The sequence below is a fragment of the Lynx rufus genome, unplaced genomic scaffold, assembly GCF_022079265.1.
Source record: "Lynx rufus isolate CCGP_SWC_20201006 ecotype Redwood Valley unplaced genomic scaffold, mLynRuf1.p SCAF_7, whole genome shotgun sequence".
NCBI classification, from domain to species: domain Eukaryota; kingdom Metazoa; phylum Chordata; class Mammalia; order Carnivora; family Felidae; genus Lynx; species Lynx rufus.
In genome coordinates, this window is record NW_025814889.1 from 93,558,128 (window position 1) to 93,578,028 (window position 19,901).

The 19,901-nt window shown below is 35.7% G+C and overlaps 1 protein-coding gene across 1 annotated transcript in view; it reads left to right on the plus strand.

Moving 5' to 3' along the window:
- The window catches only part of RAP1B (RAP1B, member of RAS oncogene family), a 46,185-nt gene extending 26,571 nt beyond the window's left edge, over positions 1 to 19,614 (plus strand). Inside the window, exons 2-8 of the mRNA XM_047067161.1 lie at positions 9,100 to 9,182; positions 10,238 to 10,306; positions 11,804 to 11,860; positions 12,900 to 13,040; positions 14,683 to 14,826; positions 15,750 to 15,866; positions 18,289 to 19,614. Of these exons, the coding sequence (XP_046923117.1) occupies positions 9,126 to 9,182; positions 10,238 to 10,306; positions 11,804 to 11,860; positions 12,900 to 13,040; positions 14,683 to 14,826; positions 15,750 to 15,836 (555 nt within the window). The 5' untranslated portion in view covers positions 9,100 to 9,125 and the 3' untranslated portion in view covers positions 15,837 to 15,866; positions 18,289 to 19,614. The remainder of the gene's footprint in view (positions 1 to 9,099; positions 9,183 to 10,237; positions 10,307 to 11,803; positions 11,861 to 12,899; positions 13,041 to 14,682; positions 14,827 to 15,749; positions 15,867 to 18,288) is intronic.
- The last annotated feature ends 287 nt before the right edge of the window (positions 19,615 to 19,901 follow it).

Genomic DNA, 19,901 nt, shown 5'->3' on the forward strand with positions numbered 1-19,901 from the left:
TCATTATGAAATAGTTTTAATTGCACTTCCCATTTCTTCAGATGGCAGTCCATGGCAATAACACCTGACAACTAGAATTTTTAATAATTTCTAATATCAAGTACCCTAATTTTACTTTGTATCTTTTTGTTTCAATCTGTATTTTCTGCTGAAGTACAAGAAGATAAAACAAACCAGCCAGCTTTTCAGAATACAAACCTTTGCTGCTGGCATGCCCGTTAAAATACTTAGAACTTAACTCCTTTGCCACCCTACTTATCTTTTCTTTCTAAGTAGACTTTTTTGGCATGCTGATTAGCATAAGGATAAATATCTCTTTGACAATAGAGAGTAAAATGTTTAAAATTTCGGTATTTACATTTTTAGAGTAAATATTGTCAGTATTTACATTGATCTGTAAAGCACTTAAAACAGTATGTTTAATTTTGTAATTTTCAATAATACCTCTTAGCCCTTTTTCAGAACAAGCACAGTAGTTACTAAGGTTTAAAAATAGCATTGAAAGAGTTTTAATTGGTTCTTTTAAGCTTGCCTGTTTGTTTTCTTTAAACATGCACTGTCACCATCAGTATATTATTTATCAGAAAGGTACTTTTCTCTGGTAGTAGCAGTATTATAATTATTATTCATTGTGAATTGAATGACTGACTCAACTTGGTATTGTTGAGTTTCTAATGACCACTTTTTAAAAATGCCAGTGATTATAAGGGGTGCCTGGGTGGCTCAGTTGGTTGGGTGACTGACTTTGGCTCAGGTCATGATCTCATGGTTCATAAGTTCAAGCCCCGCGTCGGGCTCTGTGCTGACAGTTTGGAACGTGGAGCCTGCTTCGGATTCTGTGTCTCCCCCTCTCTCTGCCCCTCCCATGTTCATGCTCTGTCACACTCTGTCTCTCAGTAATAAATAAACGTTTAAAAAAATTATAAAAATGCCAATGATTATCAACATTCTTAAATGATAGTAACATGGGGTAATTAAAAGACAACTCCACAACTCCTCTTTTGCCTTCAATTTTTAATTTTCATTTGCATATTTTATAAATATATTGTTTATTAGTAATTTTAAAAACTCAGGAAAAAACAAAAGTAGAAGAAAATGATCCCACCACAGTATCACATACACATATCTATTTTACAAGTTCAAAAGGAATTAAAATTCATTTTACATTAGCATCTCAAGATATTTCTGCTTCTAAAGTATACTGAGATTCTCCCTAGGTAGTCAAAATAACAGTCTGCAAAACTTGAGGTACATACAGTAATCTTCATTCACTTGTGTAATTAATGTTAAAGAGCAAAGATAACAACACTATTACAGAAATTTTTGTATAGTACCTTTTTTTTTTTTTTTTAAGTTTAGGTATGTATTTGAGAGAGAGGGGGGGAGCACGGGCCTTGGGAGAGAATCCCAAGTAGACAGTGTGCTGTTAGTGAAGATCCCGACGCACAAACTCACAAACTGAATTGGGCTCAAACTCACAAACCCTGAGATAATGACCTGATCTGAAATCAAGAGTCAGATGCTTAACCAACTGAACCACTCAGGGGTCCCCTAAAATGTGTTTTTTTTAAAGTGCTTCTTAGATTTAGTAGAATATAGTAGGAAGCCTTAGAGTCTGTAGCTAAAGAATTACAATATAGTTCAGTTGATCTTAAAATATTCCCAACTGTTCCACTATTCCACTACTGGTTGTAGTAACACAAGGACTGAAATAAGGACAAAAACCCATATATGGATGGAAAACAGTTTTAGCCTGTACATTGTGTCTCTTTACCTACCTAGAAGAAACGTTCTCAAACAAAAGCTGGACTGCTATTCCCTCAACATGTTTTATTGAGCGAGTAGGTAAAAGGGTAGAGCATGGATTCTCAACTGAGGTAACTTGAGCAACAGCTCAGAGGATTGCTGCTGTTGTTTTTATTTTTTTAAGTAGGCTTCATGCCCAGCGCATAGCTCAACGTGGGGCTTGAACTCCAGACCCTGAGATGAGGACTTGAGCTGAGATCAAGAGTCAGATGCTAACAGACTGAGCCACCCAGGGACCCCTCCTCTATTATTATTAAAAAGCTATCTTCTGTTGATTGTTACTATGTGCATGGGATCCATGACTCTTAAAGAAAAGTACTGCTACAGGGGCCCCTGGGTGACTCAGTCGGTTGAGCTTCTGACTTCGGCTCCGGTCATGATCTCACGGTCTGTGAGTTCGAGCCCCGCGTCGGGCTCTGTGCTGACAGCTCAGAGCCTGGAGCCTGCTTCAGATTCTGTGTCTCCCTCTCTCTCTGACCCTCCCCCGTTCATGCTCTGTCTCTCTCTGCCTCAAAAATAAACATTAAAAATACGTATTATTTTTTTTTTAATTTTTTTTTTCAACGTTTATTTATTTTTTTGGGACAGAGAGAGACAGAGCATGAGCGGGGGAGGGGCAGAGAGAGAGGGAGACACAGAATCGGAAACAGGCTCCAGGCTCTGAGCCATCAGCCCAGAGCCCAACACGGGGCTCGAACTCCCAGACCGCGAGATCGTGACCTGGCTGAAGTCGGACGCTTAACCGACTGCGCCACCGAGGCGCCCCCGTATTTTTTTTTTTTAAAGAAAAGTACTACTACATTTCATTCCTTAATTTCTTAAGCACGTACTATGTGCCCCAGGCACTGTTTCAGGTTCTGGGGATATAGCAATGAGTAAAACAGACAAAATTTTTTTTCTGGAGTTTACATTCTTGTATCTGCCTCATAACTTTATCATGTAGGTATTACTGCTTCCACTTTCACCATAAAGAAAGTGAAGCTCTGAAAGTTTTCACGACTTGCTCAAGGTTGTACAAAACTAGGATTTGAAACTTAGGTGCTGTGAACCACTATGCTATGCTGTCAAAATTGTCCCTTTTTGGGATTCTGTAAAAGAGAGCAGTTATTCTCGATGTCTCAAACGGTAGTTATCACAAATCCCTTAGAAATTCAGATGTAACTCTCCCCATCAGAACTGTGCATGAAATTAGAAATTCAGATTTCTCAAGTGCTTATTCTTGGGCTTCAAGTTAACAGCACTTGAACAGGAAGGTTCTGCCCACAACTCAAATACACAGGTGCCAGCACCTTCTTTCCTCCTCCCCACCAAAAAGCCAATGACAGACTTTACTTGCTGAGCAGAGTTGTCTTTTCTGCTAAAACTAGATGCAACCCCACAGTCATTTTCAAAACAGAAGCAGTGGCCTTTCTCAGTCACTAGCATTCACAATGAAATCCATTATTTCAATCTTAGAATCTCTAAACAATTTTTCAAAGCTGGTGTAGTGGAAAGTACCAATTTGAAATGTAGATATTAGTTCAAATCTTGGCTATCATACAGTTAGGTTTTTCGTTTTAAGGAAAAAAATATCCCTAGCATTGGTATTTATCGGGATTTAAATAAAAATATTTTAGTTGAGGGCACCTGGTGGCTCAATCGGTTGGATGTCCAACTCTTGATTTCAGCTCAGGTCATGATCCTAGGGTCTTGAAATCCAGCCACATGTCAGCCCCGCCTACTTGGGATTCTCTCTCCCTCTCTGCCCTTTCCCCACTCATGCTGTCTCTCTCTTTCAAGATAAATTTTTTTTTAATATTTTAGTTTGGTATATATAAGGAGATATTAGTAAAAATTAATGAAAGATAATGACTTTGCTTGGTTGCATTTCCTTATAAGTGTTCCTTGTTACAAACCTTTTTGGCAAGTTAGATGTGTTTTGTCACTATGTTTTTAGATTTGAAAGTCTGTTGACAACATCAGATTTCTCTACTTCAAAATTTGAAATGCTTTAAACTTCCTGTGACCATAGGGCTCTATAATAAAAATTCTTTTTGGTTGAATTTCTAAAATTAAAACAAATAGATAAGCATTATTTATACTACCCACAAGCTGAAAATAATCCAAATGTTCATCACCTGATGAATGTGTAAAGAAAATGTCATGTATCCCTACAATAAATATAATTTTTGATCATAAGGAATAAAAGAAACAAAATACTGGTGGAAGTAATAATGTGGATGAACCTGATTCTAATTCTAACAATAGGTAATACTCACGGATAAATAAAGCAATTGGGGAAGTAGGTCTCAACCATCTCATTAAGAAATGCAATTCCCATAAATGTTTACTTTTTATAGTCAATATTTTTAATGGTAATTGTTATGTTAATTCAGTCAGCTGTGTCAGTGTTTCGTTTTGGGTTTTAGTAACTATAAAGTTGTGCATCATCACTACAGTTAGTGTTAGAACACTTCCATCACCCCCCAAAATTCCCTTGTGATTCTATGTAGTCAGTCCATTGCTACCTTTTGTGGAAAAACGGCAGGAATTGTGGGGTGCTCATGTTTTACTTGGAGCAGCATTATGGGACAGATTTTGAATCATTGTATTTCACTTCTTAGCAAACATGAAACATTGGTCCTTCCTATGGCTCTCCTCCTTGCCTTATGTAAGTGTCTTCATCCATAAACTCCCATTTCTCATAAAACAAAGACCTTTTTGGTTTGGTTTTTCTAGCTTTTTTACTTTGTAGGGGTCTTTGAAAAATCTCAGCCATTGTAGATTTCTAAATTACTAATTTCTTATTTTAAGTTTCCTATTCAGGTCTAAGCCCAGTTAACAGAAAGAACAGATATGCCTTTCTTTATCTCAGCTATTGGGTCTAAAACAATATATTTTACACTTTCCTGACATTAATTTTTATTTTGTTTCATATCAAGTCATTTTTATTTTGTTTACAGTTTTAAATCTTGACCCGTCTACCTCTAAGAAAGACTTCTGAAATAGTGTGTTTCCTAAATAGGTTCTTGTTCTGTCATAGTGTGTTTCCTAAATAGGTTCTTGTTCTGTCAAGGCCAGTTTTTAAAATATGCTGGGTTCTTTGAATCTGGTCTTTCCTATTCTGCTTTTAACATTTTTCTTTATAAAGAGAAAAGTAATTAGTGATTAAGTTGAAATCCAGAAACAAATTTCTGTCTTCTAAATCCTGAGATTTAAGAAAATCCTTAACCATAACTTCAACTAAATCTATACTCATGTTTAAATTCAGTTTCTATTTAGTTCTTTTACTCCAGCAATTAAAGAGGTGAGTATAATTGTTCCTTTGGTGACAAACCCTCAAGAAAAGTATTTCAGAGGTAAGGGGAAGGAGCAAAAGGAATAGGATTGTGTGGGTAGTGTGAGTAAAGAGACAGAACGATTCAAGAAGAGTAGGCTCTCTTAGTCATTTTGAGGCCCCAGAATACCAATTAAAGAAGTTGATTATTGAATGTTATTTTGTCTAATAATTTTTTCTGTAGTTACAGTTTCTCTTAATGTATTAATTTTGATATTTTAAAAGTTGGCCATAAGTCCAATTAAGTCATTCTTGTCAGTCACAATTTTTGTCATTTGCCCATATACGTACAAGAGTCAAGATTAAGTGTGCCTGGGTGGCTCAGTCGGTTGAGCAACCGACTTCAGCTCAGGTCATGATCTCACGGTTTATGAGTTCAAGCCCCCGTGTCAGGCTCTGTGCTGACAGCTCGGAGCCTGGTGCCTGCTTCAGATTCTGTGTCTCCCTCTCTCTCTGCCCCTCCCCCACTCATGCTCTGTCTCTGTCTCCGAAATAAACATAAAAAAAAAAAATTAAAAGAATCAAGATTATATTGAGTTTATAAAAAACACAGAAGTTCTTCCTAGGGAAAGTTGTGGCTTTGACAACTAAGAAAGCAGTCCCTAGAGTTAAGAAAAAGGGTATTCCGTTAATTAACTGAGAAGAGGCACATTGGGAACTTTCTGGATGATGGAAGTGTTTTAAATTGTAATGAGGGCTGTGTCTGTGGTTGTGAGGGTATTAGCATACGTCAAAATTCATTTCACTGTTTAAGATCTGCTTGTTTCACTGGATAGAAATTATTCCTAAGTAAAAGTGATTTAAGAGTGCTTTAGGGGTGCCTGGGTGGCTTAGTGGGTTGAACATCAGACTTTTGGTTTCGGTTCAGGTCATGATCTCACGGTTCAGTGAGATCGAGCCCCTGTATAGCACAGAGCCTGTTTGGGATACTCTTTCCCTCTCAGCCCTTCCCCCACTCACTCTCTTTCTCAATAAATATTTGGAAAAAAAATTTTTTAACAAGTGTGTCTTTACAGATTCTCGGGTTCCCTGACCAAGCAGAGGTTAGGGAGGAGCTGCATAATCAACAGCCCCACAGTTATTGACCTTATAATATACTGTCACAAAATTTTGCAAGTGACCCAGAGTGACATTTGACCAATCATTCGCCTCTGCCTATGGGGCCACTGGTTTTACTTATCTTCAACGTTTAGTGCCTGGGGCCAGCTTGAATTGGACTGGAGGCTTGTGGGGCCTATGCCTCCATTCATTCCAAATGGAGCATTCCTTTATTCAGTGATTGGAAACAAGACAGTCCAGGACAAAACAAAACACATGACACAAAATTTTGCGCACATAGGTGAACAAAAAGCAAGTAGCTGAAGAATTAAACTAATGGCAAAAATATTTACCAAATAGTACACCTCCAAGCCATATCCAAAAGGCTTCATTGCATTCTACAAAGACCTGCTTGGTACAAATGCTAGGATAACAAAATAAATTTGGCAGTGTGAGCTCAAGGAGCCAGTTGGAGTTCCCATCATTGTTGAGACTGATCCATCTGATGGCAAATTCATAGAACAAACAAATTGGTCGGACACAAGCATCCCATTCAGTACATTTGTTTGTCTAAGGGCATCATGTGGAATGATGCTAAATGAGGGTCTAAGGTCAAATATCAAGAGTGGAAGGCACCATTCAATATCTGAAACAAAAAGCACAAAGCTGCAGTTATTGGTTACTTAAGGGAAAGATATCCTGGTCAGACACCTCCCCTCAGCAGACCAGACTTCTAATCTTACAGGGTTTGAGGGAATCTCAAGAGTTCAAACATTGACAAACTTTCAAAGGCAGGAGTGAATTAATGTCAACTGTAGAAACACTGTCACTCAAGGCAGTTGCTTGGCATTTTGGTGTATGTTCATCGAAGTGAGTTGTTTTTTTTAAGTAATAGATAAACCACGATGAAGTTATCAGAAATTGGCACAGCCCAGCTACATGAAGGATAAAAGAATGCAGAGAGATGAGTCTAGTTTTCTTGATGTTAAAATATTTGGTTTACTGTTACTGAAGTATTTGGGATGTTTAGGAAATTCTTATCCCCAAAATTACCATATTTTCTCTAGTTGGATTCAGAAGCACAAATTTGGAAACATCTTTCATAGAACCTGAAGTTTTTAAAACAGTATTTCTCAAATTGGTCAGTATAGATCCTGTGTGGTTGAGTAATGTCAGCATGGGACTGGTAATAGAATTGTCACCTGAATAATCCTGTTTTTAAATGATTTTTTACATTAAAAAATAAAGTTGCAAGAGTAATTTGTCCTAAATTTGTATGGATACTACTGTGTGAAATATTCTTAAAGCTAAAAGTAGATCCAACTTTTATTTTATATCCCCTTTTCTAAAATTATAATCTGGTAAGAATCATCCAGGTCACAAAAGTCAAGGAGACAGTGTTCAAGAACTGGGGTAGAAGTCCATGGAAATGATGGATTCAGTCAGTGTAGAAATAAACATAGGAACTAGTTAAGTGGAGAAGTTAGCTAATTTAGTTGGTTGGTTTGGGCGATTTTCCTCCCATTCAGGAGAAGAGAAAATATGCTAGATAGTCTACATATTTAAAGTCAGAAATGGAGAAAGTTTTGAAAGGAAGCCATGGCAATAGATACGGTGTCCTAAGGAGAAATAAAAGAGTGGCATAAAAAGGTAAAACAAATGATATCTTTTCTAAGACTGTAGAAAGTCTTAGAAAAGGAAAGAGTATATAAAGAGATTTAACACAAATGTACCTAAATTGAGTCCCTTCTTGATTGACTGACTTTTAGAAGTAAGGGGCTGATGGTAATGGCTAGTTTGCAGAAGCATGTTCATTCATTGAAGCAATTGGTTATTGGTAGATTAAATGTGTTTAAACCAGTTCTAGTAGTTACTTGTTAACTATAACTATAGAACTATCATTTCTTGATTAAGAAGATTTAGAACTTATTCTGGTGGCTACTTTATATAATGGCCACTGACCAATTACTGTTTTCTAGGAATGTAGGAGTTTTGTATTCTTACATTATTCTCCTAGCCTGGAAACTTTTAGGATCTTCTTTCTCTATCCTTAGTATACTGAAATTTTAGTTGTTTCTTTTTGGTTTGGTTTTGATTTCCACTAGTTCATCATCCTGAACATGCCATAGTTTTTCAGTCTGGGCACTCATATTCTTTAGTTCTGCCTCTGATTCCTGACCATTGTCAGGCTCCTTGTACCTTCCCCCATTTCAGGAATAGATATTTGGTCTGCTTTCTCTGCTAACTCATTTACCATTCATGTATCCCAGGGGTTGGCAAATTTTTTCTGTAAATGCCAGATAGTAAATATTTTAGGCTTTGTGGACCAGATGGCCTATGTTGTAACTACTTAACTGTCACTAAAGCAAGATAGCAACTACAGACAATACACAGATGAATGGACATGACTAAATTTCAATAACTTTATGTACAAAAACAGGTGATAGACTGGATTTGTTTGCAGACCTGTGCTGTAGTCTGTTCATCTTTATTGGAATATTGCTCAGTGAGGGCAGGAATTTGTTGTTGTTGTTCATTGAATATATCCCTGTACTTAGTAGGCACTCTACTTGGGTCTCAAGGTTACAGATGGTTCAGGAAAAGGAGTTAAACATGCCTGTCACTGCCATCTTGTAACCAGTAAAATATCCCTTCATGCTGTTTTTCAGCCCCCCCCCCTTTTTTACTTAATATAGAGCAAATATTCTGTATAAATTTAGGATAGGGTTGCAAGTTGTAATTTTGTGACTTCTTTCTACCTCTGATGTTGCATAAAGAGCCCTACCAACAGCATCCGTTAGTAAATCTGTTTATGGAACGTGCCACACTAGTATGGTAGAGTAATCATTTTTAAGTTACTTGGTTGAATATCTAATTTATAAAAGAAGCACATGAATACAAAGACATTACTTAAGAATTTTTTTTTTTTTCATTACAAGGTACTAGCTTTTGACAAGCGTGCACCATGCGTGAGTATAAGCTAGTTGTTCTTGGCTCAGGAGGCGTTGGAAAATCTGCTCTGGTAAGTCATTCTCACTGTACTTAAGCTAATTCACTCCAACACATGTTCTTTTTCTGTTGAGTTTTAGGTTTTGATTATCATTTATTTTGTCTTCATTTATTTTTAAGGTGAAATCTCAGTGATTTTAGAAGCAATACAATATTTTTTTCCTGTAATTTTAGTCAGCTTTTACTTGTATCTGGGTAGATCATATCCCCCCTGGTGTATTAGTTCCAGACCAACATGAGATAAGCAGAATACAATTTGGGCTAAGCACAGAACACATAGATGTGTGTCCATCTGTATTCTGAGCCAGATAGGAATGAATTTTGGTCTTTCTCATTGTGACTTGGCTTATAATATACATTTTATGCTAAAAAATATTAAAGCTTATAAAAAACCTTTTTCAAATATTTCCTATGACTGTCCAGTTTTCACATTATTTTAGCAGCCATGCTTTCCATTTCAAGAATAGTATAGTAAGAAAAAAGAAAACTTGACAGTAGTGGCTGGGGAAGGGGAGAAACTCAGGCTAAATAAGTTGAGTACATGTAGTTCAGTTCAGCAAAACCCCACGATAAGACAGATTGACCATCTAACTCAGCCACTTACATTGGCCACCATGCACAGAACTTGATGTGTTTAGATCAAACTGCGAAGTATGTACCATGGGACCTGAGCTGCTCTTTCACTTGTAAATGTATCCAAAGTGATGGGCGGTGTCTTGAGGGTGTATGTACTTGTGTACACAAAATAATTAGCCTCTTTCTAATTCAAATTCAAATTTAAGCCATTGAGTTTGTTTGAAATAGAAGACATTTAAAATTTTTTTAAATATGTGAGCTCTAAAGTTAGAATTACCTAATAAGGAGCATAGTGGTTACTAATGTTTTTTAAAAAAAGCTTTCTAAGGTAATTTTCTCACCTAATGCATACTTTAAATATAGTGGTGGTTTTGTTTTCATCAATGGCATAAGTGCCTATATGAAATCAATAGTTTAATAGTTTAAAGCATACAGATTTGGATTTGTAGTTTTCTTTAAGAAGTATAATGGTGTGCTATTTATTTTTTTCAGACTGTACAGTTTGTTCAAGGAATTTTTGTTGAAAAATATGATCCTACGATAGAAGATTCTTATAGAAAGGTACATGTTACCCTAGAAAGCCTTTTGCTTTAGACTTTACTATAAATATAAATGAATATTTTTAGCTTTGTAAGTGTTGAATATTGTTTACAAAGTAGGATGAAGAAGCTGAGTTAATCTATAAAATTAGTAGGAAAAGTTCACCCTTGATTATATCCTGACATTGCATCCTTACCAGTTAATGAGAATCTTAAAACACTTGTTCTCTCTCTCTCTCTCTCTCTCTCAGAGAATTTTAAGTTTACAATTAAAGTTTACAATTAAAATTGTAATTTGACACACAAACTTCAGAACGAGGCCATCTCAAGTGATAGTTCCACATCCCCTCACCCTTCCCCCAAAGACTGAATACTCTCAGGTTCCTTTCTTTTTAAACTAGAGATGGAAATACAGAAGTCTCCCGTAACCTTTTTACTTATAACTCTTTGAGAAAGTGCTACTGCTGCTGTTAGTGTCCACTAACACAACATGTGACAATAAAACTTAATATGAAGACGTTTTTAATTAGTCGGGAGAGAGTTCTCTCTTATGTAATAGCCAGCTTGTCCTCTGCTGCTGTGTAGATACCGTTTTACTTCTTATCCTAGGAAATGTTAGGTGGAAAGAGGTCACAGGGATATATAACTTATTTGATACATGTCTTCTTCTTTGCTACCAGAAATGTTCCAGTGCAGCGAAGGGGATGTAGTTATCTAGAGAAGTGAAGGTATATCTAAGTAAAGTATGGCAGTGATGAGATAGAATGACTTCTGATCTTATTTGGAACTACTACTGGTTTAAATTATTTTTTGAGCTATTTTGGAATCCTTTCCTCCCCAGAATTAAGTTCTGAGTGATTCGTATTGAGCTTGGATCTTGTAGGTTTCTTTGAGTTGAGAACACATGGTTTTAGGGGCATCTGGATGGTTCAGTCTGTTGAGTGTCTGACTCTTGATTCTGGCTCAGGTCATAATCCCAGGGTCGTGGGATTGAGACCCACATCAGGCTCCACACTGAGCATGGAGCCTACTTAAGATTGTCTCTCTCTCTCTGCCCTTCTCCCCTACTCGTGTGCTCTGTGTCTCTGTAAAATAAAACATTGAAAAAAACAAACAAACAACATGTTGTTTTGCACCTTACACAATTTTGGGATTGAGACCCACATCAGGCTCCACACTGAGCATGGAGGAGCCTGCTTAAGATTCTCTCTCTCCCTCGGCCCTTCTCCCCTACTTGTGTGCTCTGTGTCTCTGTGTCTCTGTAAAATAAAAAATTAAAAAAAAAAAAAAAAGCAAGCATGTCATTTTTGCACCTTACACAATTTGGGGGGGGGGGGGTGGGTAGGGTCAGTGGACCTTGATTATCTAGCTGTTTTTTTCTCCTGTTTTATTCAGGTATTGCTTGAGATTAGTTGTAAAGTGGCAATCTCTATTTTAAATGTCATATTAGCTTTTGTATATAATGAGGTATTCTTTTATATCTTATAAAAATGAGGATGTATTTTGCTTTTTCCCCCAGCAAGTTGAAGTAGATGCACAACAGTGTATGCTTGAAATCTTGGATACTGCAGGAACGGTATGTAAAACAAGTACCAAAGTATATGTACAACTTGTGTAATATTGACCTTGTAAATACTAGTACTCTATAGACAAATACTAGTTAAGCTTATTTAAAAGTTTACTACTTGCCTTAAATCTTAAAGCTGTTTTGTTCTCTTGGATTCTGTTTTTTATGCGTGTGCTTTGTAATTGCAGCGGGTCATTTATTGAAGAAAAGTAGAAAATTTGTTTGAAAATTTTCAGCCTCACTAGTACTTTTAAAACAAGTTAAGCTGTATTATCATATTTTACTTAATGTGGAAAATACTTTGGTAAACATTTATTTCTCAGTGGCTCTGTGAAATATCTTGAGCAGTATCTTTCCTCCTTCAAAGTATTTATAGACCAACTTAGATTTGTTGGTATCTGAAGGTGAAGGGAAGATTTATTCTGGGTATATGGTATTCATTCATCTAATGTTTGAGTACCAGAAATGTGGCATGGGCTGTGTTCTTACTTGCAAAGGCTCTCAGTCTAGTGAAGGAGGAAAAATGTGGGAAAATGGCAAGATAAGGTAGGTAAGCATGCTGGTGGTCCCCTTAGAGCTATAGTAAACTAGCTAGTAAATGAGCTGTGAGTAACTTGGGGATTGTTTCAGTACCCTACATATTATATGTTAAAAAACTGCCTTTTGGGGGCCAGGGTGGCTCATTTAGTTAAGCGTCTGACTTCAGCTCAAGTCATGATCTCACGGTTCATGAGTTCGAGTCCCGTGTCGGGCTCTGTGCTGACAGCTCAGAGCCTGGAGCCTCCTTCGGATTCTTTTGGAGAAAGGATATTTCTTCCCCACTTAAGTATATTTATTGCACATAAATCTGCTTTGGTTGTTTTATTGTTAAGTAAAAATTTCATGAAATACCAGTTTTCAAATAGCATCTTGCCATGGACTATAATTTTAAGTAATGTTAGATAATACTACTATATTCTTCATCAAGCACTAATTATAGACGTTTAAAATTATCAAATTAACTGTAAGAACTTTATTGTTTTTTAATGATCCTTTGTTTCTGCTATAGGAACAATTTACCGCAATGAGGGATTTATACATGAAAAACGGACAAGGCTTTGCATTAGTTTATTCCATCACAGCACAGTCCACATTTAATGATTTACAAGATCTGAGAGAGCAAATTCTTCGAGTTAAAGACACTGATGATGTAAGCTGATTTTCTAATGAATATATTTTATTTCAAACCCTTACTGTAGTGATACCCAGTTTAAGAATTTGAATTTAAATCCAATTTAAAGTTCATGTGGTTGGTGGGGGGTTGGGGGGCTAGTTTTTCAAAAGCTTTTTTCCTTAAAAGGCAGAAATACATCTTTAACACTCATAATATTTTCAAATATTTATAACGTGGAAAGTAAGAAATCCCCTCCTCCCTTCTTAACCTGTGTAAAATAAATTTTATCCCCCTCCTCTCTTTAAATCATGCATTTGGTGGGAAGGAAGGAAAGATGTGGGTGGCAAATGTTACTAATAGATGTTCTATACATTTCTGGTAGACTTAAGAGCCTTTCAAACAAGAATCAGAACTACATATGAACACACCTCAACTGATAGAAAAGGAGCATAATAATATTTTTAGAAGGAAGCCAACAAATACGTTAGATTCTAACATTAACCTGCATACCTCTTCACAGTGCACCATAATGGAGTTTAATCCCTGTAGGAAACTTTAAAAGGATTACTTAGCTTCCTCATCATACTATAGATAGCAGTTCTCAGAATTGATCTTGCATCAGAACCAGCTATATGCCTGGTTAAAACAGATTGCCAACTCTGACTCCCACAATTTCTGATTCAGTAGGTCTAGGATTAGGGCTCAAGAATTTCCATTTCTAACAGGTTTCCAGATGGTGTTGATGCTGCTGGTCTGGGTATCACACTTTTAAGAACCACTGTATTATATACACAACTTAATTATAAGCAAATATTGTGAGAGTTCAGAGGCATCTGTGGGAAATGTTCCCATTTCCTTGACTTCTAAAACAGGAGAACTTTGGGGAATTATTACATCTTTACAGCTCAGTGAACATTTCACAATTAGTCTGTTTTCTGCTATTTCTGATAATTAGTGTTCTTCTATCAGTTACGTTAAATTAAATAAGTATGAATATAAAATTTTATATCTGTTCCTAAAAGCCAAAATTCTTGATATTCTAATTTGGATTTTTTTCCCAAAAATTCTCTAGAAAACCAATCTCTAAATGATTAATAGGAATTTTACAGAGTAAGTATTATTTATCTCTATAGTGTCCTTTTAAAGTTACAGACATCACATGATTAAGGTTGTCTAAATTTTTAGTAAAAACTAAAACTTTTAGGAGCTTTCCAAATTTCTCCTTTTTGTATTATTAAATTAAGAATGATTATTTGATAAATGCATGTCGGTAAACCAAAAAACTTGTAATTGATTCACATCCCTTAGAAAAACATTTAAAACTTTTGAAATATATTGACATTTCATAGTAATACCCTTTTGTACTTTTTAAAAATATTTTGTGTTTTGCTTACTATATTTAGTTATAAGTCCATTGGGACATAATTTTAAAGTTTTTTTCCCCTCTTTTATAAGTACATCATGGCTTGTTTTCTAAAAATTTCACATGAAAGGTTCTGAACAGAGTTAAGGTTTTCATATTTGACTATAAATTTTATTACATATTGTTTAATTTAGTATTTTTCTTGGGCATAAAAAGTAATCCTTAGGGTTGACTCGTAGAATTCTTTGGATTTGAATGTATAGAGCATATTCACTTACTTTTTTTTACCCTCACAATTTTGTTTTGTATTTTTAGGTTCCAATGATTCTGGTTGGTAATAAGTGTGACTTGGAAGATGAAAGAGTTGTAGGAAAGGAACAAGGTCAAAATCTAGCAAGACAATGGAACAATTGTGCATTCTTAGAATCCTCCGCAAAATCAAAAATAAATGTTAATGAGGTATGGTGACATACTTTAAAAAAACTCTTGATTTGGAATTCAGGATTTAAAATTAATGAAAAATATGTGTGTGTGTTAACACAGCTCCAAGTTAATGCTTACTCCGGGTGCTTGTTGATCTTCTAACCAAAAATCTTATGTTAAATATATACGTGTTAATAAGCAGCACAGCTATCTATTATAGCCTCTTTATTAAATGCTGGAATTTACTATGAAAAAAAGAAAGACTGGACAAAAAAAGATAGGGGTGGGAAAGATAGGATTAAGAGTTCAGGTGTGTGTGTATAAAGGATGTTTTGTAAAAGATGGACACAAATTGGGGCACCTGGGTGGCTCAGTTGGTTAAGCGTCCAACTCTTGATTTCCATTTAGGTTATGATCTCACGGTTGGTGAGTTCAAGCCCCGCATTGGGCTCCACGCTGACAGCATGGAGCCTGCTTGGGATTCTGTCTCTCCCTCTCTCTGCTCCTCCCCTGCTTGCTCTCTGTCTCTCAAAATAAATAAAAATAAACTTTAAAAGAAAAAAAAGATGGAGACAAATTCAAGAAGGCATGCACGGTTCTTGCTTTGAAGGGGCTTAAGTAATATTATAGGATAAAGATACAGAGAAAGATTTAAAGAGTAAAAGATTGTTTTCTTTGAATGGTGTTAAATGTTCTAATGAACTACAATAAGATCTCTGCTGCTTCTTAAGTCAGTGTTTGTTTTAAGGAGAATAATTTTAGCACCCCTAAAAAAATAAATAAGAAAATTTAGCAGTTACAGAAATACCTGGTTTTACTTATTCCTTAACTGAACATAATACTTGTTGGAGTTCATATATATATCCATGGAAAGTTCAGTCTTTCATTTTACTTTTTCTTTTTCTTTTTTGGGTTTTTTTCTCCTATAAATTAAAAAAAAAAAAATACTGTGTTTGCAGATCTTTTATGACCTAGTGCGGCAAATTAACAGAAAAACTCCAGTGCCTGGGAAGACCCGCAAAAAGTCAACATGTCAGCTGCTTTAATATATTAAATGCATTGTAGCTCTGAGCCAGGTATGTTAATTTATCTTTTTCCCTAACCTTTAACTTCAGCTTCATTAAGGGCACTCTATGAAGAAAACGAGTATAGAATGTTTTGTTGTTCTAAAAAAAAAAGATGGTTACTTCCTTTTTAAGATATCCACAAGTTAGTATGATACCCAGTAATTAATTATTTCCTTTATATATCATCAAAAGTAGGGTATTTCATGTAACTGAATATTGTAGGTAAGTTCATCCAATGTATACTTATGCCCCACTGGGACATTGGTTTGTGCTGACGGTATTGTGGTGAGCAAAACCAACCTTCTTTCCTATCTATAGCCTTAAGCTAAGTCAGGTCTAGTGGAAGAATTAGACAAACAGTTGCAAAATATGATAAATGTAGGATAGTGTAAGTCCAGCATCGGATTGATAGTAAAAACTCCGGACACATTTATCATATCCCTGGCACTCGGTATTGTCCACATATTAATTGAATTCTCACAACAGTCCTCTGAGGCAGGAGCTCTTATTCTCATATAACAGATGAGAGAATTAAAGCACAAAAAGATTATTTCTTGTTCATGCCCTGCAGTTAGTAAATAGCAGAGCCAGAATTTGAATCCAGTGATCTGAGTTCATGGCTCAGAATTTAAACAATGAACTAGCTCTCAAGCCCATGCTTAGTCACTATGCTGTTATAGGTCCTATAGGAGCATATATATCTGGGGCACCAAATTAGTCAAATATAAACTGGGGATTCAGGGAAAGTCCATCAGCAAAAGACATTGATAGCCAAAGAGTTCCCAGGCATAGAAAACCACAGAAACAACTCAAGAGATGAGACGACAAAGGAAAACTGAACATGCAACATTTTTATATAGTTTTTGAAAACAGTCATATTAAATGAGTCAATATCAGAGCGCCTGGGTGACTCAGTCAGTTAAGCATCCGACTTTGGTTCAAGTCATGATCTTGCAGTTCGTGAGTTCAAGCCCCATGTCGGGCTTTGTGCTGACAGCTCAGAGCCTGGAACTTGCTTCAGAATCTGTGTTTGTGTGTGTGTCTGCCCCTCCCCTACTTGTGTTCTGTCTCTCTCTCAAAAATAAACGTTAAAAAAAATTTTTTTTTAATTTTTTTTAAATGAGTTAGTACTTGTAAATCACTTAGATCAGTACCTGGTACTTGGTAAACCCTCAACTATCATCTGCTGCTCTTTGCCAATGAGAATGGTTTCTTGCCCCCTTATCATTAAAACTATTTTACTGTACTTATCCTTGAGAACTTTTAGTATTTGTGGCTCTGCTACTTCCTGTGTTAAAATGGCCCTCTGCTATAGCACTTCTGATTCTGCCTCTTAGAGTTTCTGTCCCTACTCTGCATTTAAAGCTTTCTGTTTAGATAAGTGCTCTCATTCCTGACATCCTCTCACTCCTGACCACATGCCCATTCTTGGCACACATGTGCGTGAGCTCACACACTCCCATCTGTGCTATTCAGTTTGCTACATTCAGTCTGCTAGGATTTAGAAAAGTTACCAAACTCGTTCAGACTAAATGAGGACTTAAAGTTCAAGGCATTTATAAAAATTGCTTCAACAGCCATATCTATATTAACAGCATTTCTGGAACTTGCAGCAAGTCTGAACCCCAGAGAAACAGTAAAAAAAGAAAACTTTTTCGTAGTCAGGAATGTATACAGAAAATCATCCAAAGAAAATAAAATATTTGGCAGAAAGAGTTCTGATTTTACTTCTTTTACATCACTCACAAATTTTTTAAGTTTAATTACGTATGATTTTAGCGTAATACCAGCTTTTTCTGACATCCATCTTAAGTTGATCTAATTTGTTTAAATATGGAATTAGAACATTTATAATTGTCAACTGTTAAGAACCATCATGAAATAAATTCTGTTTTGTCTGCTTCTCTGAACTAGCTTTGTAGCCACTCTTCCTGGAAGAGTATGGAAGAAAGGTCTTGGTTTTCTGGTATTAGAAACCCTGGTTAGATGTACATTCTATACTTCTGTAATTCTAGGATTGGAAACATTCATTTTGTTAATGTCGCTATCTGTTTTTTAATCCTAATTCTAATAAAGTTGACCTGACCTAAAGTTTTAATGTGGTGTTTTTTATTATTCTGCTTTTAGTCTTTGGAAGGGTAATACACAGAAATTTGCACTAAGGTACATTCCCTTTTTTGTATCTAAAACTTTCATTTGACTGACTTTCAGGAGGGCAGCAGAATAGATGAAGTCATTCCAAAAAGATGAAAATGTCTCCCCACGCTTTGCTTTGCTATGAGTTGTGTGTACATCGTCACGAATGTAATGACAAGGGCCTGTATTCTCTTCATTTCTAACACTTTAACACTGTTATTTTAATGTGTTCCTTTGGATCTTGAGTGTGCTGTTTTCAACCCATGTTTTCAATGTAATTTTTTCGTTTTGACAGGTCTGAAGAACTGTTGCCCAATTCAACAGTGCCAGCATTCCAACTTTGTTAAACCTACCAACATCTTAAATGGACTTTCTGTGGTGGTACCCTTTAAGAGGCGGATGAAAGCTACTACATCAGTTTGCACATTCTAATCACTTTCCAGTATCACAAGAGAGATTTTTACTTATATAATAGTCCTAGAGTATGCAGCTGGTAAAACCAGAGGCTACAATCCAGTATTACTGCTAAGAGACATTTTTCATCCACCAATGTTGTACATGTATGAAAATGGTGTACTGTATACTTTAACATGCCCCATACTTTGTATTGGAGAGTACAATAATGTAAATCCTAAAAGCACCACTATTTTAGCATAATAAAAGAAAGTCCAAAGAGCTCCTATATAGACTACTCCAGATAACTTCGCTTCTTTGATACTTGTAGCTTATTGTAATTTTTTTTAAGAAATTCAAGGTCATTATCATTGTATTGTACAAATAAGTGCTTTGATTAACACAGCTATATAGTTTTTTTAATTTTTAAAAAAACCTGTGGAGACAGTGATCTTGTCTTTAAAATATGATAGTCCTTTCAGTATAATGTCTTAGATTAAAGACGTTGCCTTTAATATCTGTTGGGAAGGAAATGTCCAGACTTTTCAAATCTTTTATTATATGTTTCCTTTTTTGTTTACATAGGGAACAATGTTTATAGTTGTGTGTACAGTGGGGGTCTACAACAAGAAGTGTATATTTTCAAACAATTTTTTAATGATTTAACAATTTTTGTAAATCATTTTCAGGCTTCTGCAGCTGTAGATTCTCACTGTGAATCCCTTGCTTGCTCATGCATAAGTGTATTTGCAATACCAAATATACAGGTTTAGTATTTTTGCCTGTTAGTGATTGTTTCACATGTGTAACGTTTTGGTTGAGATGTTAAATGGTGGACGAGTACTGTGGATGTGAATGTGGGAAGTAATTTTAATCATGTGTAATTGGTCACAAGGCCTAAGTTGCAGTAACTATTGCTGTTTTATTTAACAATGCCTTGTTGCTTTGTATGCATTAACGTTTGGGTGTAAAGATTGTGTGTCTATCCAACAGGGAGCCACAGTATTTAAATTGACCAACCTAATGTTACAACGACTTTGAGGTGGCCAAATGTAAACTAAAAGCCTTAATTAAAGTGGTGCAATTTTGTATAACTTAGCATCAGTAGTTCAATAAATTTGGATTGCCATGCAAGGGCTTGCATTATAATTACTTGCCACTTGACTGTGTTTTGTGTAATGTTTAACAGTGCTAGTAAATAAATATGGGTTTAACTTTTTAAATGTAATAGGTGCATTTTACATAGTGTGACTTCATAATTTAAGATTTGGACAAGCCAGATTCATTCATTAATTATAGAAATGGTGAGTGAAAGATGTCAGATTTTTTTCCCTAGTATTGTTTGAATAGCCACATAAACCACCTTTTGAATTTTTTCTTGGAAAAGAATTTTGTAAATCAAGCAATATTAATGAACGTATGCCTTTTGGGTAATGTTTAGTAGCTCTTTGAAGTGTAGGGGAAAGAATTGAAAATACTTGGACAAATGTTACGCTTAATGGATTTTTTAAAAAT